This window comes from Dendropsophus ebraccatus, chromosome 7 (genome assembly GCF_027789765.1).
Source record: "Dendropsophus ebraccatus isolate aDenEbr1 chromosome 7, aDenEbr1.pat, whole genome shotgun sequence".
Classification (NCBI taxonomy): domain Eukaryota; kingdom Metazoa; phylum Chordata; class Amphibia; order Anura; family Hylidae; genus Dendropsophus; species Dendropsophus ebraccatus.
In genome coordinates, this window is record NC_091460.1 from 102216302 (window position 1) to 102243456 (window position 27155).

At 42.2% G+C, this 27155-nt stretch overlaps 1 protein-coding gene and 1 long non-coding RNA gene across 3 annotated transcripts in view; one reads left to right on the plus strand and one right to left on the minus strand.

Moving 5' to 3' along the window:
- The window catches only part of FRAS1 (Fraser extracellular matrix complex subunit 1), a 352271-nt gene extending 336629 nt beyond the window's left edge, over positions 1-15642 (plus strand). For both annotated transcript variants that reach the window (XM_069978024.1, XM_069978025.1), the window contains 8 exons: positions 1588-1738; positions 3329-3436; positions 4640-4799; positions 5437-5553; positions 5821-5987; positions 6465-6670; positions 7931-8077; positions 8867-15642. In XM_069978024.1, coding sequence (XP_069834125.1) covers positions 1588-1738; positions 3329-3436; positions 4640-4799; positions 5437-5553; positions 5821-5987; positions 6465-6670; positions 7931-8077; positions 8867-9454 — 1644 coding nt within the window. In that variant the 3' untranslated portion in view covers positions 9455-15642. The remainder of the gene's footprint in view (positions 1-1587; positions 1739-3328; positions 3437-4639; positions 4800-5436; positions 5554-5820; positions 5988-6464; positions 6671-7930; positions 8078-8866) is intronic.
- Positions 1307-25998, minus strand: LOC138797624 (uncharacterized). Its single transcript, XR_011363965.1, has 3 exons — positions 25739-25998; positions 8465-8542; positions 1307-1773 (listed from the first exon to the last, which is right to left on the minus strand). It is a non-coding gene; the product is annotated as an uncharacterized lncRNA (long non-coding RNA).
- Positions 25999-27155: the final 1157 nt, after the last annotated feature.

A 27155-nucleotide genomic window follows, 5' to 3' on the forward strand; every position in this document is an offset into this window, starting at 1 on the left:
TGGTCTTTTGCTGCCAATAATCTTCTATGTTTCTGGATACACAAAGATCAGCCAACCTAAAGGGAATGTGTCATCAGAAAATGACTTATTCTTTAAATGTTTTTATGTTAAACATATTTTTTAAGAGTTTTTGGTGTCATTTTTTCCATTTTTCTGTCTATATTATAAAATAGTCCAGAAATCTTGCAGTTTTCATTCTCACCAAACACTGAGACTGTTCTGTCTGTGGTGATAGGAGGAGGCTGCTGTAAAGTGATTTGTACAGCATTACAGCATCATATGACACCAGTAGGTAGATATCATCAATACAAGACAATAGCAGCTCCCTGTGGAATGACCTTTTTAAAGGTCACAGAGCGCTCTCAGTGATGTTTTACATTCATCTCAATCGGACATAGTCTGTCTATTGTTGTTTATAGGTAAGAGATAAAAATAAAAATAAAAACGCAGGGGTATATATTACCAGCGCTGCCAAGATTATCCAAAGGTAGCCGGATGTAGTAAGACAATAGGTTTATTCTTAAAAGCACAACTATGACGCGTTTCGGAGACTATTAGGTCTCCTTTCTCAAAAATAAAGTGCTTCTTTATTTTTGAGAAAGGAGACCTAATAGTCTCCGAAACGCGTCATAGTGGTGCTTTTAAGAATAAACCTATTGTCTTACTACTTCCGGCTACCGTTGGATAATTTTGGCAGCGCTGGTAATATATACCCCTGCGTTTTTATTTTTATCTCTTACCTATACTTGTCCTCACGGGCCCCTCCACCTGGGAGTAACCCGTTTTTGGGTATCATCAGCTTCAGCAGCCATTATCCTAGCCACCACATACCTCGGACCTTTCACAGGACCCCCAGTACCCCCACGGACAGTGAGGGGTGATACGCACAAAGCCCAAGGGGCAACAAGGTGAGCAACCTTCTACCTCTCAATCATCCTATATATTTGTCAGTATTACACGAGGCGCCGGGCCTTTTTTCCTTTTCTTTCTTTCTTTTCTTTTATTCCATATTGTTGTTTATGTCCATGAGGCTTGCTGTGAAGCATGTCATAAAATGCTGTTAAAAACAGCCCTGACAATATGGCAGCCCCCATAACAATGTACAAATAGTGAAATAAATAAAAAGTTAAGTCAGAAAATAGAAACAGATTAGAATTTAATCGTTAAAAGAAAATTTAGGGGACACATTCCCTTTAATCCACTGACAGGTAAAGTGAATGACACAGATTAGCTCATCACAATTGTACCTGACAAAGTTTGGGATATAATGGGCATCAAGGGAACAGTCAGTTCTTGAAGTTGATTTGCTGGAAGTAGAGAAAGATATGCCTGGGTGGCTCAGAGAGCTTTCTACACAATAATAGGCAGGTGGTTTTATTGTTATCACTGATCGACGTGGATGCAGCAGAAGCTACTACTGAATAAGGTTATGATTTCATTATTCCTATACTGTATAATGCAAATGATGTTCGGTCTTTCAAGGGTATTTACAATTTGTGAGTACAATAAAGTTATAGTGGAAGTAATTGTCTACAGTATTCTTATTGCTCATGTAATTCATATTTCATACATCTTCATTTTTGGCAGGTGCGAGACTCAGCCCAGTCCTTCCTCACAGTTCATGTTCCTCTGTATGTGTCCTACATTTATGTCACTGCGCCAAGGGGATGGGCTTCTCTGGAGCACCACACAGAGATGGAATTCTCCTTCTTCTACGATACTGTTCTCTGGAGGACTGGTAAGATGCCTTGCTGGTTTATGGCACTGCAGCATCTGTTATAAACGAAACAAAATATATATCATTTAGCTGATGAAAGTAATTTGTGTTGTTCTTTATGGAGGTATACATAATTTATTGAACATAATAAAATGACTAAAAATGCCAGACTTGTGAGTGGAGCTGTATAGAAATACTGAGATGTTTTCTACTTGCATCTTAATGCTGCTGATAAATAACTTGTTCATGTCTGTTTAAAGTATAGCTGTCATTTCAAACAACTTTATATCAATAGACAAGCGAATATAAGAAAGTTTGTAAGGGATTTTATTAGACAAAAGAGCTTTCTTCTATCCTCACATGGCTGTTTTCCCACCTCCCCCATTTCTTATCCTTTCAAGGAGAAGCTGTGTACAGTGGAGTGAAGATAGGCTTAAAGAGACTCTATCAGTAGGTTTATGGTGTCCTATCTCAGGGTAGCATGAACTAGTGAAAAAGAAGCTAAACAGAATGATGTATCATTTACTTGTTCTGTGCAGCTGATCCAGAGATATCCTCCTGAATAACAATAACTAGTCCTCTCCATTATGTACATGAGCCCAGTAGTCCTGGATATTCATGAGAAGAAGACAACACCCCACCAGCTACTGATTGGTAGTTATCTATCTATCTATACTGTGTATAGGCAGTCAACTGTCAATCAGCAGCTGGAGGGTGGGGTAGGGGTGTGGCAACAATCCTATTCTCCTGCATATGATGAGAACAGCTGAACAGAATGATGTAAGTAATACACTGATCTATTCAGCATTTCTGTCACTAGTTTATGCTGCCTTCATTTAAGTGACAGATTCCCTTTAAGGTCATACACCTTCAATCGTTCATCAGTCAGTTATCTCTCCCATCCGTCACCTGTCCTTTTCATAAACATAAGCATGGCCGAGCGTTCCTGTATTCTCTATAGGGAGGGTTAGGCCACAGCCAGAGAGCTTTGGCTTACCTCTCCCAAAACAGGTGGGGATTATGCATTGTGCCCTACACCTATTTCTACTGACATCTGTTGGTGGTCGGTTGAACCCCGTACACCCTATTGTGATGTCTGAACTGACAAAAGTATAAGGTGTATGGAGATTTTTGAAGACTATGGAGGGGGAAGGAGCCAAGCGGAATAAGTGATTAGGAATTGCTTAGAAATATCCTGTCCAGTTTGCGAAGATTCTGGCCAGAGAAAACACTGGATTCACATGTTAAACTTCGCAGTGCTGGTCTTGCAATTTCTAAAGGTTTGCTACGGTAAGGTAGGATTGCAGGATTTTTAGTGTGTATATAGTGTATAGGAGGCAGCACAGAGGCTAGTCTGCATCCACACTGCAGCTGAGCATAGGGAAAGCAGACACAGGGATGGAGTGTGCATGGTGGTAACAAGGGGAAAACATGCCATTTACTATTACCAGAATGACCAGAAATAGGGCTGCTTTTCATGTACACACAGGACAGCTTATCCTGAAAAAATCGCCTGAAATGAAAGCTACACTTAAATTTATTTAATTTTACATTCTTAATTCTTTTTTATGTTTTGTTTTTATTGTTTGGTTGTTTTCTTTTTTAATGCAGGAATTCAGACAGACAGTGTCCTGTCTGCCAGACTTCAGATTATAAGAATATATATTCGGGAGGATGGTCGTCTGGTCATTGAATTTAAAACCCATGCTAAATTCAGAGGTAAATTTATATTTGCCACTAGATGTTTTAAACATTTACCTGGGTATGGCATCCTTTAAAACAGTCTCCTGGTTCCCATAATGAGTACCTGATCACACAGCACTTCCATGCTTTAAATAAGTAGTCAGTTGTCATTTTATATTCTTGTGTTCATTTTCCCAAGCCGAAGTCTGACATATTTTAAAATAAAAATATTAAATATTATGAATCATTACATATATTTCTATGTAACCGGTCTCTTCACATGATGGAGATGATAACCCTGATACCAATTTACTACAGTAAATTTATTATTACTAAGTATTATACATCCACCGTTTATGAAGGAGTCTGAGCTAGAGTTAAAGGGAACCAATCACTGGAAAAAAGCATATAGAGCTTTTGAAATGTGCTGTTAGAGCACACAGCACACTTGCCACACGTGTTTCCATAGCCTCCGTGCCTTCCCCATGCAAGCCGCAAAGTACCTTTATAAAACTGGCGCCCTGTATGCTAATTACCTGAGGTAGTCACCTGGGCGGTGTTCGGCTAGCAGGTAGTCACGGTCCCCTGGGCGTTCTTCCGCTGTAATCACGCCCCTCTGGGTGTGATTCAAATGTCAGAGTGGCTGTGGCGTCACTCGGGAGCGCGCCGTGCCCAACGTCGGCGCGCTTCCGTACTGATGCCGGACGCCGCCGCACATGCGCAGTGCAGCCGCTTCCATTCCGGTTGGACTGCGCCTGTGCAGAATAGCCTCGAACTCTGGCTAACAGGCTATTCGAGGCTATTCTGCACAGGCGCAGTACCGCCGGAATGGAAGTGGCTGCACTGCGCATGTGCGGCCGCGTCCGGCATCAGAATGTCACAGCTACTCAGCCATTTGAGTCACGCCCAGAGGGTGTGACTACCTGCTAGCCGAACACCGCCCAGGTGACTACCTTAGGTAATTAGCATACAGGGCGCCAGTTTTATAAAGTTACTTTGCGGCTTACACGGGGAAGGCACGGAGGCTATGGAAACACGTGTGGCAAGTGTGCTGTGTGCTCTAACAGCACATTTCAAAAGCTCTATATGCGTTTTTCCGGTGATTGGTTCCCTTTAAATAAATAAATTAAAAAAATAATAATTTTTTTCTTAAACAATATCATCTATATCATGCAGATCTGATGTTTTTCATAATAGATTTTATAAGTGAAGTAAATAAAATTGCACTTTATTCCACAGGTCAGTTTGTCATGGAGCATCACACTCTTCCAGATATGAAATCCCGTATTATGGCACCTGATCATTTGGGTGGCATTGAGTTTGACCTTCAGCCTCTGTGGAGTGCACAGACATTTGATTCCCCATATCAGTTGTGGAGAGCAACAAGCTCATACAGCAGGTAAAACATGCAGAATAGTATAACTAACCTCATACAGCTTTTAGTCAGAAAACTGATGTAGATTGCAGCAGAAATATTAGAACCCCTACAAAATCCTCAGGGACTCCATTAGTATGGGATAATTGAAGGTATAATCCCATCTCAGCTGGGTATAAAAGTTTGGTGGCCCCGGGCTCGCTGCAGTGGCCACACAGGTACAATAAGCTCTTTATTCCTGGCCTGGGTGATGGAGTCCCTGTTCTCAGGATTAGTGGGGGTCCCTGTTATCAGACCCTCAGTGATCAGCTTGTATAGAAATGGGATGACAAGCTGAGATGGGAATACACTACTGAGGGCTTTATTAGGTGGCTGGATCGCTGGCCCTGTTACAGATTATTCGGCCGATAATTGCCCAATGAAATAGTGCCCTTAGAATTGGTTGAAATCTGTTCTAAAACAAATCTATAATAGCTGTATTGCTTTTGTTAAGAACAGCACCCATGCCACTAGTATGAACAGAGCATAAACTGAATGAAACTATTGTCATGTTTAAAAGATATATAACCGTCGTGTGTTGGATAAACAAGTACTTGCTTTAGTTATAGCACAGAAAATAATGACTTGCAATAACTTTTATAAATTCTCTTTTTCCTTTTAGAAAAGACTATTCTGGAGAATATACCATCTACCTGATACCCTGCACTGTGCAACCAACACAGTCATGGGTAGACCCTGGAGATAAACCCCTGGCCTGTACAGCCCATGCTCCGGAAAGGTCAGAGAGTTGCTTTTGAGCTTGTCTTGTGATGATATAGGCAATGTGGTTGTCTTCACAAAGCCTCAATGAGGGGGATTTGCTATGTATTTATTGGCTAGTTGCCTTCATTTATATTATGTGAAGCTGCCAACATTCTGTACATTCTTCAGCACGATACAAAAATGCTGTCGCTCAACAAGAGCAAAACTTGTTTTGTAATAAATAGTATAATATTCATTTCTCATAGACAAAAGATCTTATATGGTACTGTATTTCTCCTCTTAGGTTCCTCATTCCTATTGCCTTCCAGCAGACCAACCGTCCAGTGCCTGTTGTATATTCTTTAAACACTGAATTCCAGCTGTGTAACAATGAAAAGATTTTCTTGATGGACCCAACAAAGACTGAGATGTCTCTAGCAGAGATGGATTATAAAGGAGCTTTCTCCAAAGGTTGAATATTTTAATATTTTTAAGTTTCTTTAACAAATGCAATCATGATTTAAAAAAAAGAGGGAGGAAAAGAAAATATATGGAGATATGGATAGTTTTTCATGAGTGGATGAGCTGCTAATTCACGGGAAATGTGAGAGGAAGGGACTTTTTAAGGAATTATTGCTGATTTCGACTAGAAAGCATTCTCAACTAAAAGTATGAGAGGTTCAAGGGTATGTATGTAAGGTGATTAAACATTACCAGAATAGGCAAGTATACTGTAAGTCATGGGTCCAAAACTTGTGACAGAATAAATCAGGGGTAGGGAACCTTGGCTCTCCAGCTGTTGCAAAATTCACCGCCTAATTCATTCGCCTCGTGGAATACAGCTGATATAAAGATTGTTTTCAGGTTGCTATTTAGATATTAATATCAATATAAAGCGTATAAAATGGTTATTAGTATCCTGATTTTAAGTATCTATTCTCTTTGTAGGCCAAACCCTGTATGGAAGAGTACTCTGGAATCCAGACCAGAACCTGAATTCAGCATACAAGCTCCAGCTGGAGAAGGTTTATCTCTGTACTGGGAAGGATGGATATGTTCCTTTTTTTGATCCAACAGGAACTATTTATAATGAGGGACCCCAGTATGGTTGTATCCAGCCTAACAAAAACCTAAAACATCGGTTTCTGCTTTTGGTAAGCTTTCATTCTTATGTGCTATACTTTCTTGCATCTCTTACTTAGATGCTCATATTGTGGCACAATTCCCAACATTTGTAGTACTGCTGTATGCTGAGTAGGCGTCCACTTTATTCCCCAACATGAGATATCTCTAAGGAATATGGGCAAACTAAAATGTTGTTAGCAGCAACAAAAAATAAGGTTGATAAAAATGAGGCTTATAGACATGAGGAAATCTAAATATAGCAGAAGCCAGCATACATGTCTGTCTGTCCTGAAGGTGTCATGTTGGAAGTCCTGTTATCTCTTATGTCAACCAATTATTTCCTGTCCATACTTAAAGTGACTCTGTACCCACAATCTGACCCCCCCAAAATCACCTGTACCTTCGGATAGCTGCTTTTAATCCAAGATCTGTCCTGGGGTCCGTTTGGTAGGTGATGCAATTATTGTCCTAAAAAACAACTTTTAAACTTGCAGCCCTGTGCCCAACAGGAGTATCTATGCCCTAACTTTGCACCACCCCTCCGTCCCTCCTCCCCACCATGTTCATCATTAGGAATGCCACTGAAACATTTACTCCTGTCTGAACATTAATGATCCAGCCCATGTGCTGTGCTAACACAGCTGATGAATAGGAGGCAATCTGGATGGTACAAGCGGTTTGGGGGGTCAGATTGTGGGTACAGAGTCGCTTTAAGATATAGGCATGTCTTACCGTTATAGAAGTCTGTTTCTATTAGTAATTGTTACTAATTTTATAACATTATCTGTAGGCTGCTTTATATATAGTGTTATACTGTCAGCAGATTAAACCTTGACCTACCAGTTAAAGTTAGTGAATAAATACCAAAAATAAACCACATTTCTAGTAAATAAAACGTGTTCTGCAAAATACTCCAAGTCTGTTATGCTCACAAAGTCAATTCCTTTGAAAAGTAATGATGCCACCTTCTGGAATATAGCAGACACACAGTCTTAGCAGTGTTCAATGAATATACCCTACCTGATTTCTTTATTGCCCATATGACTATTTACCCTCTATGTCCCAAAACACACAAAATTTAGATTTAAAAAACCCGGTAAGGATTGCTGATTTGGGGAATATTTGGAGAGTTCTTGCATTTATCGGTCATCTAGAACCTGTAGTAAAATCTTTTCATTTCTATGACACAGACCAGTTACGCCCTTATATGTTTTCATTGTGTTTCCTGTGTTTGTACAATATCTTCCATGTGTTAAACAAGTTGTCCCTGTTTTCCATGAATTGTGCAGGACCGAAACCAGCCAGAAGTAACTGATAAATTCTTCCATGATGTCCCATTTGAAGCGTTCTTTGCTGCAGAGTCATCAGATTTTCATGCCATGAGCAGCATGCCTGGAGTAGATGGCTTTACCATGAAAGTCGATGCCCTTTACAAAGTGAGTAAAATTTCTACCTTTCCTTCGTCTCTTTATAATTCCAGCGCTGTTTGTGAACCCTTTCTGTTTCTACATGTATTTTACCTAAAACTAGATAATGTTCCCTTGAGTTTTAGCCCATGGGCATATTTCATGAAATTGTCCTTTTTAATGTGATTGTATAATTAAGAATTTATTGAAAATTTTAGTTCTCACTTTGCACCTCCTGATTTGCATTACATTCTGGAAAACACTCCTCCTAAATGAATTCCTTGAGGGGATTAGGTAACAAAATTGGGACACTTCTCAGGTTTTCTCACTATACTGGTACCTCAGGGTCAGCGCATATGTGACATGGTTCCCTAAAACCATTCCAGCTAAACCTGTGCTTAAAAAGTGACTCTTTACCTTCTGAGCCCTGCAGCAGTGTATGGTCACATATGGGTTCTTCCATACTCTGAAGAATGTGCAAATACCCCAATTTTTCTGTAAAAAAAAATAAGTAATTTTAGGCTAAATTTACATTTTCAGGAAAAAAAAATGTACATTTTTATTTTTTTTTGCCTAATCCCAAAAACTTTCCTCAGACACCTATGGGATCTAAATTCTTAATTTCAAATAGAAGTAAATTACAAATGTATATAACTTTCTGACACTAGTTCATTTGAAAGAGACCCCCTTATACAGCATATATACAGCATATTTCTAAAGCAAAACATCTCTGCATTTAAAATAATAATAATCTACATATCTAGGAAGTGGCATTAAACAAAGGTTGACTAATTAAATGTGTTATTTTATTTTTGAAAGGTTGAAACTGGGCACCAGTGGTACCTTCAAGTTATTTACATCATTGGTCCGGAGACAATAGCAGGACCTAGAGTTCAGCGATCACTCACCTACCAGCTGAGGCGTTCCCGCAGGGATCTAGTTGACAAGAATGGCAGGCTTACACTGGATGATTCTTTGATTTATGACAATGAAGGAGACCAGGTTAAGAATGGTACTAACATGAAGACTTTGAACTTGGAAATGGAAAGGGCAGCAACAGCAGCATCTCAGACAGGGGCTTCAATCGGAAGTGCCTTTGCAGCCATAATGCTACTTATGCTTGTTCTCTTGTCTGTGTGCCTTATCACACAGAAGTGCAGGAAAAATAAAAAGAAGAAGCCACCTAGAGATGCTGCCGAGGAATATCCACTAAACACCAAGGTGGATGCTTCAAGAAAAAACATAGACAGAATGGAAAAGAACTTTAACCGGCAGCACTGTACTGTCAGGAACATCAACCTGCTCACTGACAGCAAAGAGGACTATGAGGTTAAAAGTGTTAGGATTAAGCAAAAGAACCTTGAAGTCAAAGTTCATAATAACCTACACGATGGAACAGAAGTTTGATGACATATTGGCACAAAGTATATTTTGATTAAAAAAATTGTTCTACCATTTTATACAATGTAAAAAAAAAAGTCATACCCATATTTTTCTACACTGAAAAAAAAGGGAAAGTGAATGATGGACAGATGTGCAGTACTTACTGTGACTCACAACTGAGCTACCTCGCTGTGCCCACGTGTGTGAGATTTAAGGGGCTAAAACACATGGCAAATATTTGGTCTCCCCATTTGCCTGCGACAATGCACTGCACATAATATAACCACTGCCACCAAAGGTCAAAAACTAGATGTTTCCTTCTATGTAGCCTTACATGCACTGTATTCATATTAGAACACTTGGTCCAATCACTGCAGATATTTGTCGTTTTTAATTTAGTGTACTTATTGACCCAGATTTACCAAACCGACAATTTTTGTAAGTTCTTTTTTCTTTTTTCAGCGTGTTCTGAATTTTTAGATTTATCATGTATTTGTTTTTCCTTTATGTCCTTTATTCTTTGAGATGTTTGACATATTTACAAATTTTCTTACAGTTTTTTTGTGCATCTACTTTGCATTTCGCCGACCAACTTTAAAGCGGTCGGTTTTCACATTAATTATGTGATTGGCACTGTTTGGTGTAAAAGTAGGTGCACAGAGTGTCACGCAAAAAAAACAAAACTGTCAAATACACCAAGGGCAATGCGATACCTAATAGATCTAATGGGATGAGAATCTAAAACCCTAATATGTAGCAATTCTGAAGACCCCAAAATCTTAGTAAATCTGGGCCATTGTGTTTTGAGATGAGCGAACTTTTAGTAAGTTTGGGTTCACTGGATCCTGGATACTCCGCATTTGACTCCTGATGGTATTTTGGACGGACGTCATGTTGACACCAAAATGCAGCTGTTTTATGCAAATGACACCCATAAAAAAATTGGCTGCAAAACTGAACATAGCCCATCACTCTTCCCAGTTTTTCCAAGCAGCCTTAGGGCTGCATCCATCTTCCTCAGCCATTGGGAGTCAAATGTAGAAAGTTTGGGTTTGGAGGCATTCCAACTTACTGTAAGTTCACTCATCTCTAATTGTGTTCCGTAAAATTATGTTTTCCAATTTAGAACTTTTTTTATGTTAATCTACTGTATCTTAGATACTACAAGTATTTTCATGACTATAATACTGAGACTACTACTGAGCTTATTTAGATAAGTCACTTTGCGCACAATATTTTTATTCATTCACTGGAGGGAAATGTATATATTGTAGTAGGAGACAAACCCCATTTCTGTGTCACTATGTCCCTAAACAAAAATGCTCATGCCTATTCACTGCATTCCAACACTTAAAAACATGCTAGCTTTTTTGGTTTCAAATAACATACTGCTGTGTCTCAGTCTCATATGAAATATGGTGAAATATTAGGTTTATTTTGTGTAAGGACTTTCAGCTATTTCAGTCTCTTAAAGGGGTACTCTGATGATTTTTTTTCTTTTAAATCAACTGTCAGAAAGTTATATAGAATTGTACTTTACTTCCAATTATAAATCTCAAGTTTTCCAGTACTTATCAGCTGCTGAATGTCCTGCAGGACTGACATAGTCCTCTCTGCTGCCACCTCTGTCCACAACAGGAACTGTCCAGAGCAGGAGAGGTTTTCTATGTAAATTTGCTACTGGTCTAAATAGTTCCTGACATGGACAGAGGTGGCAGCAGAGAGCACTGACTGTGTCAGACTGGAAAGTATACACCACTTCCTGCAGGTCATACAGCAGCTGATAAGTACTGTGAGACTTTTTAAATAGATGTATATTACAAATGTATATAACTTTCTGACATCAGTTGATTTGAAAGAATTTTTTTGCCAGAGTACCCCTTTTAAGTTTAATATGTAGGGATATAAAGAACACAAGTGAGTAAAGCTTTGATGGTTAAGTAGGTGAAATTAGTACAGTAGGTTTAACTTTTGGATGATTCTGGATGACAAGGTAAGGAGTGTAAAGAGTATAAGATGGAAAGAAAGTATTACACTGTCAGGAATCGACATGACATATCTTTTTTGGTTGGAATTCAGATCCACATCTAAAAATTTCAGTGTAAAAATTTACCTCGAAATCAGCTTGAATTCTGTCTAAAGTTACTCAGTGTGCACAAGGCCTAACACAGTAAGAAATGGTATTCAGTCACTAGAATCTATATAGAAGCATTTAGGTAGAAATATGACTAAATGCTAGAATGTCAGGAATCAAATGTCTTCTGCATGTTTAGGGATATCACATCTAAAGCCTTATTCCCAAGTTTCATGATTACTGTACGTTCTATAAATGTGGTACGGACTGTAATCAGGGAACTCATCACGATTCATTATGATGCTGAGAGCTCCAAATCTGTTTACATCTTCACGTTACTGTAACAGTCTAAGGGCCCTATTCCACCGGACGATTATCGTTAGAATAATCGTTAACGATTAACGATCTCAAACGACCGCTATTGCGAAAGACCTGAAAACGTTCACTCACTTCCATGGAACGATAATCGTTACTTATGATCGTAATTGCGATCGTTTCTTCTTCCGTATTTCTTCGCTATTGCGTTCGTATCTATTGCGAACGACCGAACGATGTCTTATTCAATGCGAACGATTTGCGAACGTTTTGCGAACGAGCAACGATAAAAATAGGTCCAGGTCTTATAAAGCGATCAACGATTTCTCGTTCGGTCGTTAATCGTTACTGCATTTCAACCGAACGATTATCGTTTAGATTCGAACGATTTAACGATAATCTGAACGATAATCGTCCGGTGGAATAGGGCCCTAACACATTACTGAAACAGCTGTTCAATTTAAACTGATCCCAGCATCATAATGTATTTACGGACTGTGCATTGAACATGGGAATAAGGCCTTAATGTGGTAACTAGCTACTGCAACTAAACAGGTTTTAACTGCAACATATAGATCAAAAGAAAGCACTTAAAGGAAGAAGTATAGTAAGGTATCTGGGATAGAAATTAGGCACACATTAGAGCATACATTTTTTTTAACTTGTCTGACTTTCTATTCAGATTTATGCAACAAAAGCAGCAGATTGTGGCAAATAAAATAGTTTTACAATATACGAGGTTGAAATTTATATAAACAAAATCTAGACATAGCAAGTGTAGTAAATAGATTTTCAGAACAGGGAGATGACCTGGTTTTGCAGTGCTTCCAGGTTCAGTGCACCAAACCTACAGCAAAAGCTAGACATGCAGCATGTTAAAGGGGTTAACCAGCGCTTCAAAAAGATGGCCACTTTCTTCCAGAAACAGCCTCACTCTTGTCTCCAGCTTGGGCTGGGTTTTGCTGTCCAGTTCTATTGAAGTGAATGGAGCTTAATTGCAAACTGCACCTGAACTGGAGACGAGATTCGTGCTGTCTCTGAAAGAAAGTGTCCATGTTTTTGTAGCGCTGGATAACCCCTTTAAGATAGAAGGATAGGGCCAAAATTACCATAGTCCGTCTGCCACAGAGTAAATACAACAAAATGTAAGACTGACTCAAGTGATGCCTCCTTTCAAGTAGACAACAATAGTAAATCTGGGGTGAAGTCCATGGTGTGAACTGTGCCTTCTGTCCAGGGGAGGGGCAAGCTTGGTAGGAGTAGTATTCTTTATTTATATATTACCAACACATTTTATCACATTGTAGTTTCCCACTATAGTATATAGGATAAGTGATTGCACAGAGCGCAGTGTTGAGGAATGTAAGTAAATGTATTGTTATATAGACCTTTGTCCAGAGAAAGCCCACCTAATGTCCTTAAAACTATAAAGCTATTTTTTCTTATGACAAGTCATTAAGGACATTGTTTTTTTTTATTTATGAGCACAGTTGTGGGGATATGAGAGTATTTTTGTACTTGTCCTATGCAGTTTTAGCACTACCTTTGTGGTGTGTGTAACCTTTTGTGCTGGATTCAGGCTAATACACACTTGGGTGGCAAAATTATTTAATTTGACCGTCCACCTTCAGGTGCATTAAAAAAAATTTCATATGTCATAGAGACATATCAAAAGTTTTGATCGGTCATGGTCTGAGTATTCAGACCGCAATCGATCAGGAGAATGAGCAAGGGAGGTACAAGTGCAGCGCATTTACTCCCAACTCTGGGTCATCTGACCTAGACCAACTTCCAATACAATCTTGGGTCTCAGACACAGAGTGGGGAGAGGAGCTTACTGAAGCATGGACGTCTCCCTCCTTGTACTGATCAGTCAGGGTCTGAACTCTCAGAAAAGTTTTTTCAGACAGTTGCTCTGTAAGTATTTAATACTACATTAAAGGGGTTTAATGAGATTACAAATGGAGCTAAGCTCCAATAATAGACATGGCCCATGACCAAGAATTGCACTTTTAGGCTATTTTCCCATTTCAGGAACATAGCAGAGGTACGCAGTCATCTTGTTATACAGACAGTTGCTAATAAAGATCATGATCGTTATTTAGCGGCCGTCTGTATTATGAGACTGCTGCATTCCCCTGATATGTTCCCACTACTATGAGTGGGAACATAGCCTTACGGGGCAAAAAAACTTTTTTTCTCATCTCACAAACATCTTAGATTGTACCTGTACCTTTGTAAAAACTTTTGACATGTCATTAGAGACATACCAAAAGTTTTAATCGGTCTGGCTTTGAGTGTTTAGACCTGTACCGATCAGGAGAACGAGTGGTAGAGGGAGCGATGCAACACGCCCCACTTCTGGTCTGTGTTAGAAAAAGAGTCGGGTTTGTAATGTAAGGGCCCTATTCCACAGAACGATTATCGTTCGCATAATCGTTAACTATAAACTATTTCAAACGACCGCTTTTGCAAATGGCCTGAAATCGTTCACCCATTTACATGGAAAGATAATCGTTATTTATGATCGTTCTTGCGGTCATCTTGTCGTCGCTATTGCGTTTGTTGCTACTGCGAACGACCGAGCGACATCTTATTCACTGCGAATGATTTGCGAACGAGCAACGATAAAAATAGGTCCAGGTCTTATTAAAAGATCAACGATTTCTCGTTCGTCGTTTAATTGTTAACTGCTATTCAACCGAACAATTATCGTTTAGATCCGAACAATGTAACGATAATTCGAACGATAATCGTCCCTTGGAATAGGGCCCTTAGTCTGAGAAGCCTTTCTTACACCAAGCAGCAGTTCGGTCCTCTCCCTGCTCATTCTTCTGATTGGTATCGGTCTGAACACTTAGACCTGGACCAATCAAACCTTGTGACATGTCAAAAGTTCTTACAAACGACAGGTTCACTTTTAAACACTCTGCTTTAAAGGAAACCTGTCACCCAACGTGCCGTGGTGAGAGGCTCCCGACCCCCCGTTAGAGCCCCCTATACTTACTTCATCGCGCTCACAGGAGAGTCCAATGCCCATTGAGAATGACGGAGCATCGGACTCCCCATTCATTCTCTATGCGCATCTGACTGTAATGTGAGCACATGCACTGGACTTCGGGCGCTGAAATCTCAGTCACCCGACCAGCTCAGGAAGCGGGACCCGGCCCGATAAGTATAGGGGCTCTAACGGGGGGTGACAGGTCCTCTTTAAATTAGACACTGTGATAAAAACAGAGGGGTATTGGATAAAGGTACATTTTTTTAAAATGCACAAGAGATAAGGCATAAGCGGGTATGTCATTCATAGGTTAGAGAGCAGGTTAGTTATATGTGAAATTTTTGTCATGCTCCATTTAAAACAGATTTCAACATATACTTATTTACCAGAACGTATATTTCTATATTTTGCCATTCTGTGTATAGTTGGAACCATTTTAATGCCTTACATTGTGAAGCTACTCACACAACATGGAAACTGTATGTTGCCATTTGTAATGTAGTCTTCACAGTGCCCACATCTGCTGCTGTGGATGTAACGTTGCCTTATTGTTAGGCAGGTCGCTGCTTTCAGTTGTGTTGTTTAAATATAAAATGCTGGAACATTGTGTACACAGAGCAAATGCTCGATTGGGGTATGTAGAGCTTCTCTTATTGTCCTGTATGCAAGACGGCTCTTAGTTTGAGATGACTTGGTGGCCCTTTTTTATGGTGCTGTAAAACATAATAGGAAAACCGACATATACTATTAACAACGTATATTGTTATTTTATATACATAAATATTGTATCTGAGCGATATGTGCCATTGAACACATTTATATTAATAAAATGATTTGGTTACTTAAAAATGTTGTCATTTGTTCCCCACCCATAACTCAGCAATAGGCAGCAGGCTGTAATCACACCTCACTCTGCCTAAATATCTCAATAAACATGTATACATATCTGGGTATATGACAGAGAGATGGTCAAGTAGGCTGGAGGGCCTAGTCAGAGATAGTAACTACTGTCAGATGGGTGGGGCTAGACCTAACAGACAAGATCCAGCCGTGCCTGCTGTGACCAGAGAATGATGAGTTTTCTGCGGAAAGAGACTGGCGGGGTGAAGCATGCAAAACCACACTGAAGCCAGCACTATTAGTGCAGGGGTTCCCAAAGGTAAATTCAAAGGTGTATTCCCATTCAAACTAACATACTAACCTATAGCGCTCATCAAGTGAAATATTTTTGCAAATACATTCAATAAACTACTTCTAAAATATGCAGCCCTAGGGAGTCCGAAAAATTATGAATAAAATGAAACCTGAGCTGTGATTGGTTGATGTGAGAAAAAAACAAAGTATGAGTTTAAAGTGTACCATTCGCACGTCTGCTGACCCAATCGGCAATGTATTTGCGTCTGGAAGGATGGCTGTGAAAACATGTGATGGAAATGTGTGCAAATCCAATTGGATCAGATAATCGTTGCCACAGTCCAAAAGATGCAATCAGCCAAGGATAATGGCCCTATTCCACGGAACGATTATTGTTCATAAACTCGCTCCCAACGACCGCTTGTTAACGATAATCGCTTCGTGGAATTGGTGTAAGCGAGCGAACGACAAAGGCAAAATCGTTATACTGTCATTCAAAATTGTTTTTCAGCATGTCGAAAAAAATTTGTTGGTCTTTGAAAGATAATAAGCTAATCGGTTCGTAAAATTAGAAATCTTTCAGTCGGTGTGTCGTATGGTCATGATCACCCCAGCGAACGTTTTAAACCAGGGCCGTTTCTAGCTAATTTGAACTACAGGGCGAACCTTGCTAAAAGCGCCCCACCCCCACCCCCCATTAAGTGATGTTGGGGGGGGGTTACTAGGGAGAAGCAGTGTGGGTATTATGGCATGTAAAAGTGTTATTCAACCCTTTTAAGCTGGGGTAAAAAAAAAAAAGTAATTCAGTAACTCACAGGTGACGTTGTCTTCTGAGGCGTCAATTTCCTTTTCCTCTCCTTCTGGCCCGGACCACCATGATGGTTTCTTGCAGCTACAATTCGTCTCTTCTGAACCTGCCAGACAAACATCTTAGGCTCCGCACTTTTACAACTTCCACTTTTTTGTGTCATGTGCATTAAAGTCAGTAGGGATGTGGGTTGCTCCTATTACTATATGGGGGCACTGCTGTGCCCCCATATAGTAATAATGCCTCCAGCTGTACCACTGTGCTACCCACATGTAATGATCCCCCCTGTGCTCTGCCCTATACCAATAATCCCCCCTATGCTGTTCCCATAGCAATAATCCCCCCTATGCTGACCCCATATCAATAATCCCCCCTATGATGACCCCATATCAATAATCCCCCCTATGATGACCCTATATCAATAATCCCACCTGTGCTGTCCCCATATCAATAATCCCCCCTATGATGACCCCATATCAATAATCCCCCCTATGATGACCCCATATCAATAATCCCCCCTATGATGACCCTATATCAATAATCCCACCTGTGGTCTGCCCCCCCCCAATAGTAATAACCCCCCCCCCCCCTGTGCTCCACACCATATCAATATTCCCCCCCTGTGCCCCCCCCCAAATATTAATAATCCACCTGTGGTCTGCCCCCCCATAGTAATAACCCCCCCCTGTGCTCCACACCATATCAATATTCCCCCCCTGTGCCCCCCCCAAATATTAATAATCCACCTGTTGTCTGCCCCCCATAGTAATAAACCCCCTTATGCTGTCCCCATAGTAAAAATTCCAACCCCCCCATGCTCTGCCCCATAGTAATAAACACCCCCTGTGCTGCCCCCATAATAACAATTCCCACAGTGCTCTGCCCCCCCCCATTGCCTAACACACACACAAAAAAAATAAAATTATACTCACCTTAAAACATCCAGAGAGTCCCTCTCTCCTCTTCCAGCCTGCGAGGAGCAGGTCGCCGCCGTACACATTTTCTCCCTCCAGCAGGCACGGTGATATGATGCCACTGTGCCTGCTAGAGGAGAGAAGATGTGTGAGGGGGCGGCAGCGGCAACCTGACAGGTGATCGGCGCTCAGTTGGAGCGCTGTCCGGGGGAGCTGCGGGCGTTCAGCTGGTCGGGCGGACGGTCGTCAGGACAGGTGAGGAGGCTGCCAGGCTCATGGTCCGGGGGGGAGGGGGGATGGGGCTGCGGGCGTTCTGCTGGTCGGGCGGCCGTGCGTCGGGACAGGTGAGGGGGCGGGCCGCTGGGGGGCCGTGGGGCGCACGCAGCAAAGTGAGGTCCGGGGGATGCCACCAGCGCCCCCAAGCTGTCGGCGCCCCGTGCGCTAACCCGGCCCGCCCGCCTATAGAAACGGCCATGTTTTAAACGACCATGTAACGACCGCAAAATAATTGTTACACTACATATATCGTTCACGTTATGTGTTATCGTTCGCTAAAAAAATAGTTTAGTGATCGTTAACGAGCGGTCGTTGGAGCGAGTTTATGAACGGTAATCGTTCCGTGGAATAGGGCTATAAGGCAGTTTCCCGATCCTCGCTATCAATTTTACATTGCTTGTTTTTAGCAATGTTTCTATTAGTGGGGTCTGTGGGCATTGTGTCCATTTTTTTTTTGACCTACATAACAGACCCTTAACACTAACAGATCTGTACTGCAGTGTATTACACCTGCCATAAGCAGATGGCACAGTGAAGTCCTCTATTTAGAAAAAAAATAATAATAAAAAGTAAATAATAAATAGTGACTTGTAACCCAAACTGTCACTTGTGGGGGGTCTAATCTGTAGGGGCCTTGGTTATGACATCCTCACCAATCACTAAAAGGAATGGGCAGAAGTGCTGCTTTGCCCGTTTATTTCTATTCGGTATAGTTAGCTGAGTGGCAGGGGTGGTATATAGATGCCTCTATAAACCACATACACTGCTACTAAGCCGAGCGATGTCAAGGAGAAACAAATGGACACAATGCCCACAGACCCCACTGATAAAAACTTTTGACATGTCACTATGACAAGACATAAGTTTGGGATATTGATCCTACTGGTATCTCTCTGCAAAAGGGACGTGGTGCCCAAAAACCATGGTAGAAAAATCCACTACAAAAGCCACTGAGTTTTGCTGTGTAACAAAAAGCAGTATTTATCCAAATATAATGCACTGCTGTATCTGAGAAAACCTGCTTAAAGGGAATCATCCAGGCTCCAGACCTGAGGTGATGGCAGTCCCCTAGTGAGCATGTTGCCTTTTGGCAATTTGTCTGTGGAGTGGATTACGCACAATCTCGGGACTTCTACTGTAACCCCCCCCCCCAGCCCAGATCGTTTTGTCATTGAACTCTCCGCAGTATCTCCCTGCGCATCTTCCCCTGTATCACCAACCCTTTCGACCTCCACTTTGCCTTGTCCACGTCTGATCTTCAGAAAGAGCAGGCCTTTGTTTCATTGATCTTCTTTCAAGAATGGTAGGTATACAAATTTGTCATATAAAAAAGTGCAGCTTTTGAGGGATTGCTGATCTCACTGCAACCCACCATTTCCCACAATGTTGCAATTAGGAATGAGTAGGCAGACTGCGGGACTGAAAAGCCAGAAGTTCAGCTTTGAATGAACACCCACTTCACTCATTACTAGTTACAATACATCCATTCACTTAAATGAGTGTAGGAGTCATGTGAAAAGGAATTACAGGGTAGCTCTTGACTATAGGCTCTATTATTCCAAACTTGGCCGATAATCGTTTGGTGTAATAGTGCATGTTAAAAGACCACGATCAGCCGTCAACACATTTAAAGACGACGATCATGTCAGCGACTGTCTGCAGCGCGCTGGCCAATTACCGGCCAATAAATGATTTGGTGTAATAGGTCATGTTAAATGGCCACGATCAGCCAACATGCACAATGTCGGCTGATCATGGTCTTTCAACATTTTGAAACGGCCCAATCAAAGACAGCGACGGTCTGCAGCTCCTCACTGTGTGCAATAGGAGCAGCAAGAGACGGCCGCTGACTTAAATGGGCTGCTCACCGCTTGCTGTCTGTGCATGTAATAGAAAAGGCAGCGAGCTAGGAACGAGGAGGAAATGAGCCCTGATCTCAAAGGGTGGCACACACCTATAATAATATTTATCTGTATAGCGCCAACAGATTCTGCAGCGCTTTTTTTTTCTAATATATAAGTGCAATACAGGTTATATTTATATTAAATTATACAATAAATAAATTAAAATAAAAACAATACATTATTAGAGACCTGCTCGTGAGAGTGTACAGACTAGGAGGACTGGGGGTGATACGAGAGGCAACAAGTGCTTTGTTTGCCAGTGTTCCAGTCCTTGTACATAAAGTCTCAAAGTGCCTATAGGTGATTGGGCGGGCCAGTCACACGCCATTTTCAGGTAGCAAGTACAAGGTAGATGGCACTGAAGAGGTTATAGAGAGGATGCAGAAGGCATAGCAGAGAGGAAGATGAGATTAGGGAACGTTATAAGCGCACCTAAAGAGATGAGTCTTCAGGGCACGCTTAAAACTGTGGGTGTTGAAAATAAGTCTGAGCTCTTTGGGAAGGGCATTGCAGAGAACTGGTGCAGCATGAGAGAAGTTTTGTAGGCGGGAGTGAGAGGTTCTTATTATAGAAGAGTAGGGCTAAAAAAGTGGAAAGGGCGCCATAGGGTGATAACGTAAACAACAGATTGTAGGTCGAACAAGCTGATAATAAAACTGCTCACCTGATGGTGTTGTGCTAAGAACACAACCCCTGTATGCACTATCAGTGAAGAGAGAGGTAGTAGCCGTAGCAGCCAGGCTCCAAGGGTAGATGCCGAGATCCCAAGCCAGGAGATCAGGGAATGGAGAATGGTAGATGAAGTGTCGGATCCTCGGGGTAGGCGGGGACCACAGGAGCCAGAATGACGGCGCTTCACGGCTTCAGGTTTGATGAAGTAAAACGATGAATTTTAATGGTCTCATAAACAACGCGTTTCGAGGCATAAATTGCCCCTTTGTCAAGTAGGAGAGACAAAGGGGCAATTTATACCCCGAGGATCCGACACTTCATCTACCTTATTATAGAAGAGGTTATGGTGGTTTTTACACGGAACGATGTATCGTTCGAATTTGCCCGATAACGGTCGAATTGGAACGATAATCGTACGTGTAAACGCAGCGAACGATCAAGCGACGAGCGAAAAATCGTTCATTTTGATCTCTCAACAAGTTCTCAAATCGTCGTTGATCGTTCGCAAAAAATTCGCAGATTGTTCAGTGTAAACATTCTTTCAACGATTTCCCCTATGTGTGAGATAGGCTTAAACGATCGCAAAACGAATATTCCGTACGATGTATCGTTCCGTGTAAACGCCGATCGTTATAAAAAAAAATCATTCAAAATCGTTAATCGTGTGATTGGGCGAATTATCGCTCCGTGTAAAACCACCATTAGTGTAAGGTCATAACAGAACGCAGAGCACGGGAAGGATGGTAGGTGGAGATGAGGGAGGAGATGTATGGAGGGGCAGAGTTGTGGAGAGCTTTATGGGTGAGGGGTTTGAGCTGTATTCTGGATTTAATGGGTAACCAGTGCAGTGGGCACAGGGGGGAGACATTAGTATAACGGCTGGAGAGAAAGAGGAGTCTGGCTGCTGCGTTCAGGATAGACTGAAGAGGGGAGAGCTTAGAGAAAGGAAGACCGATTAGTAGGAAGTTACAATAGTCAAGACGGGAGTGGATCAGGGCGACAGTCTGAGCTGTTTTTAAGATAAAGATGACAGGAGCGTGCAAGAGCTCGAATATCGGGAGTGAAGGATAGATACAAGTATAGTATAACCCCCAGACATGGAGCTTGATACACGGGAGTTATGCTAGTACCACAGACTGAGAGGGAGATGTTGGGTTTGGGTTTGTTAGAGGGAGGGAATATAAGTAGTTCAGTTTTACAGGGATTAAGTTTGAGAAAGAGAAAGGTGTTAGAGACAGTGGATAGACCAGTGCTTCCCAACCTTTTCCACCTCGGGGCACCCCTTGGAAAAAAGATTAGCTCGGGGCACCCCTACTAAATAATGTTCTACAAAATAAGAAAACGGTCATACAGTGACTCACAGGTGACGTCTTCTTTGATCTGAGGCGTCACTTTCCCTTTTCCTCTCCATCCAGTCCAGTACTCCATTATGATTTCTTCTAGGTACGTTTCATCTCTTTAGAACCTGCGAGACATACATCTTAGGCTCCGCACATTTCTAGCAACTTCCTTTCCTTTCTTCCTCCTGTCGGCTCCCAAAGTGGTGTTATGTGCAGTAAAGCGAGTAGGAATGTGGGATGCCTCCTGTATGTAGGATCCCTTGCTGTGCCCCCATGAACTAATAATCCCCCCAGAAGTGCCCCCCATGAACTAATTATGCCCCCAGAGGTGCCCTCATGAATTAATAATGCCCCCAGAGTTGCCCCCCATGAACTAATAATGCCCCCAGAGGTGCCCCCATGAACTAATAATGCCCCCAGATGTGCCCCCATACAATAATAATGCCCCCATGAATTAATAATGCCCCCAGAGGTGCCCCCATACAATAATAATGCCCCCAGAGGTGCCCCCATGAACTAATAATGCCCCCAGAAGTGCCCCCCATGAACTAATAATGCCCCCAGAAGTGCCCCCCATGAACTAATAATGCCCCCAGAGATGCCCCTAAAAAAACAAACATCCTACTCACCTAATCCGTGCTGTGTGGATGCAGGCAGAAGCTCTCCTACTCTTCTGGCTTCATCTTGCGAGCCGCAGGGACGGGATCTCCGGCAGGCGTGATGAAGTCACATCATTATGCCTGCCGGAAAGGTCACGTCCCGGTGTCCCATAGGCTGCAGGTATGAAGTGCCGGCAGCCTATGGGAGTGAATGTAGGAGCAGGACGCTGAAAGGTCCTGCTCCTACAGTCTGCTCACTTTAATGTTCCGCCCGCTTACTGTGCGGGCGGAACATCAAAGTGATCCGTGCATCCCGAGAAGCTGCGTGGCCGCAGCTTCTCGGGATGCTTAAAGAGACAGTGAAAATTCCCACCGGGATCCCGCGGCACCCCTGGCGGGTTCTCCCGGCACGCCAGTGTGCCGCGGCACCCCGGTTGGGAAACGCTGGAATAGACAGTCACTAGTATTTTGTAGGAATGCAGGGGTGAGGTTACAGCCAATCGCGGCTGAGCAGCTGATAACGCGGCAAAGGGGGGGCCGGCATGAGGGATGGCTGGAACGGTTTGGCCGGCCTCCCGAAGATGTCGTCATTGTCCCAAGGTCGACACAAATGTGGTGAGTATAATGCACCACACTTCCAGGGTGGGGGGGGAACACGGGGAAAGGGGCCATTCACATACATAACACACATTACAAAGTTGTATAACTTTGTAATGTGTGTTATTTTGTGAATAAATGTTTAGCGCCGCACTACCACTTTTAAGTCCTAAAGAGTTGAGCATGGAGAGGAGGAGCTGGTGGTTCAAAGTGTAAAACACCGCTGAGAGATCCAGGAGAATCAGCAAGGAGTAGTTGCTTTGTAATTTGGCCTTCAGGAGGTCGTTTGACACCTTAGTGAGAGCAGTTTCAGTGGAGTGAAGGGATCGGATGCCGGATTGTATGGGGTCGAGAAGAGAGTTATCGGAGAGATAGTGGGTTAGGTGAGAATAGACCAGACGTTCCAGGAGTTTAGAGATGAAAGGCGAATTAGAGACAGGTCGATAGTTTGCTACACAGGATGGGCCTAGAGAAGTTTTTTGTCAGCAATAGGGTTATAATAGAGTGTTTGAATGAGGAGGAAAAAAATACCAGAGTAGACGGAGAGGTTGAATATTTTAGCGAGATGAGTAGTGACAGCAGGAGAGAGAGACTGGAGGTGTGAGGGAATAATAAGGTCATCAGGGAAGGTAGTGGGACGAGAGGAGGAGAGGAGCTTGGAGACTTCTTTCTCTGTTACTGGATCAAAAGCAGAGAGTAAAGAGAAGGTGGGAGAGGGGATGGGATCTATGGGGCTTTGGGGCTGGGAGGTGATGTCAGAACGGATATTTTGGATTTGAAGTAGGAGGCCAGATCTTCAGCACAGAGGTCAGTGATGGGTGACTGAATTTTGGGCTTGAAAAGAGAGTTAAAACATGTTGAAAAGGCGTTTTGGATTGTTTGAGAGTAAAGAGAGGAGAGAGGTGAAAATAGCTTGAACGGCAGAGTAATAAGATTTGAGAGTGAACTTGTAATAAATAAAATCTGCTGAGGTTCTAGGTTTCCTCCACAGACGTTCAGCAGTCCTTGAACACCGGCGAAGAAACCGAGTTTCCTGGGTGTGCCAGGGCTGCTGGCATCTGTGGCGGGGTGTGCGGAGAGTAGGGGGAGCTACAGAGTCTAGGGTAGTTTTTAGGGTATTGTGGTTGTGTTGTGTGGCCATGTTTGGGCAGGTGAGGGATGAGATTGGGGACAGTGAAGATTGTAGGGAGTCTATGAGTTGGTGAGTGTTGATGCAGTCCAGATTTCTGTATATGTATGGGGATGGAGTGTCAGGAGGGGGGCAGTTGTTACTAATTGCGAAAGAGAGAAGGTTGTGGTCGGATAACTCTGATGGATCATTTGTGAAGTTGGAAACTGAGCAGTGGCGGAGGAAAATCAGGTCCAGGGAATTCCCACCCCTGTGTGTGAGAGCTGGTTAGCTGTGAGTGGCCGAAAGAGGAAGTTAGGGAGAGAAGCTGAGAGGCGGGAGAGGAAATAGGAATGTCAACAGGGATGTTGAAGTCGCCCAGGATTAGTGTAGGAACTTCTGTGGATAAGAAATAAGGGAGCCGAATGGCAAAGTGGTCAAGGAATTTTCGAGGAGAGCCAGGGGGCCGGTAGATGACAGCAACTCTGAGGGCAAGGGGGCAGAAGAGTCTTAGGGTGTAAACCTCAAAGAAGGGGAATGAGAGTGAGGGTTCAGGGGGAATGACCTAGAAAGTGCACTGCGGGTAGAGAAGGACACCAACTCCTCCCCCATGCCTACCCTCAGGTCTGGGGGTGTGGGAGAGATGAAAACCCCCATAGGATAGAGCAGCAGGAGAAGCAGTGTCACATGATTGTAGACTGAAAATAAAATATTTCCTGCAGGACATATAATAACTAATAAGTACAGAAAGACTTGAGAGATTTTTTATAAGTAAATTGCAAATCTATATAACTTTCTAACACCAGTTGATTTGAAAGAAAAAGATTTTCCCTGGACAACCCCTTTAGCGCCTACCTATTATTTCTTATAACTTCTGACATGTCATAGTAAACCAAGTTTTGGTTTGATATATAAGGTTTGAAGTAGGACCTTCACATATTGGGTCATATATAGGTGTATATATGACATGTCATAGTGTCAGATGTTTGTATTGGTTGAGGTCCGGGCGCTGAAACCCCCACAAATCGCTAGAATGAAGGGGCAGATGTGTGCACTCTGTCTCTTCATCTCTGTCTCACTGTTAAAGTAGCGGTCGACGCAATTATAATGGAGCCCTATGGAACTTTCGATACAGTGATTACTAGAAGTTCCATACGGCTATATGATAATTCTACACAGCAAAATTCCGCAGCACACCAGCACAAGGTGAAAAAAAGTGATATTTATTGCATGTGGCAAAAAATAACAGGGAGGATGCAACGTTTCTGCCTTCTCACGAGGCCGTTATCAAGCATAATGAGGAGGGGCTAGTGACTCCATTAAATAGCAGTGTTAATTAGTGACATCATCAAATCATTATAATATGTAAACAACATAAAAATTAATGATTATAGCAAACAATAATGATATATACATATCTCCATGTGTTGGAGAGTGCGGTGCTGAATGGTGATCATTTGTGATCCTTAGTGATCCAATTATTGTGGCTTACAGTGTCCATGCTCAATAATCATAAAGCACTCAAAGTTCATACATATGAAATAGAGGTCACGGAGATCCACTTACCACTGTCGTGGGAAACTGTAAAAGAAGCACATGTAGGAGGTTCAGACCGATCTACAGGAGGATGATCAGACGGAGGATGATGGTGCCTGACGGCGTGGGAAGGAACGAACAGCGCATGCACAGGGTACACGCTTCCCTGTGGGACAGAGCGATGTTTACCGTTCCCAAGCAACCAGCTGAAGGAGGAGTGGTAAGTGTGTTGGGTCCTAAGAGCTGCCGAAAGACACAGGTCCCACGCTGGTATGCAAATCTGAACCACAAGTCAGATCACTACGACCCGGCTGCAATTCATATCGCCGCTCTGTCCGCCACAGAACTGCAGATGACAGGAGCTTGCCCAATGCGGTAACCCTGGCTTGGCTGCTCTTGTGCAGGTCCCGATCAGAAAGGGGTTAATCCTCCATATTGGAATTGATTGAAGTAAGGTGGTTAGGAAGAGGTTAATCCGCCATCTTGGAAATGGTCACTGTTTATTAAATCCATATAAAAGTGCTGTGTAGTATTACTTATGACGGGTGAGTGTTCCGGTGGCCTCTGTATCTAATTAATAAAAAAGGAGAGAAATACAAATTAATATATACATATGTACATAATTTCAGAGATCATCATATATCAGGGGGACAAGAGGTTAGACACATTATTTGCACATCTTTGGATTTACCATAAATTCTACATTTAGCCCCTGAGGTTTAAGTGTCTGGAGCTCATGGATCTAGAAGAGTTCTTTTTTCATGAGAATGCTCAAGTGATCCCCCCCTCTTTGAAGTGGTGGAACGTGATCGATGAGCATAAATTTCAAATCACGCTGAGTGACCCTTCTAAAAAAAATGGTTAGAGACAGGGAGATCTTGTCTCTTTTTGCGTATAGTGTATCGATGATGTGTGATGCGTGTTTTAAAGTCACGCTTTGTTTCTCCCACATAGAGTAGGAGGCATGGACACCAGAGGACATAGACTACATATTCGGAGTTACATGTTAGATAATGTTTCAATATATATGTTTTCTGCGTATTTGGATGAGTGAAGGTAGGGCCTTTGTTCATCAGTGGGCAATTAATACAGCAAGTACAGCAAGGGAATGAACCTTTCTTTTGAGGCTTCAGAAACGTCTGCCTTAGTTTGGTTTTAATAGAGATATAGTTTTTAACCAGTCTGTCTTTAATATTCCTGTCTCTTTTGTAGCTCATTAATGGTGGATTGTTCAGTTTGGGGATTTTGGGATAACTGTCACGGATAATGTTCCAGTGTTTCTTTAAAACTTGAGCAACATGACCTGCAACGTGATGGTAAGTTGTTACAAATTGCAGACGTTCCATAGAGCGTGTGCGTTGAGATGAGTGCAAAAGATGTTGTCTATTCAAGTTGACCACTGTATCTTTATGTTTTTCTACCAAACTAGTGGGATAGCCCCTGTCAA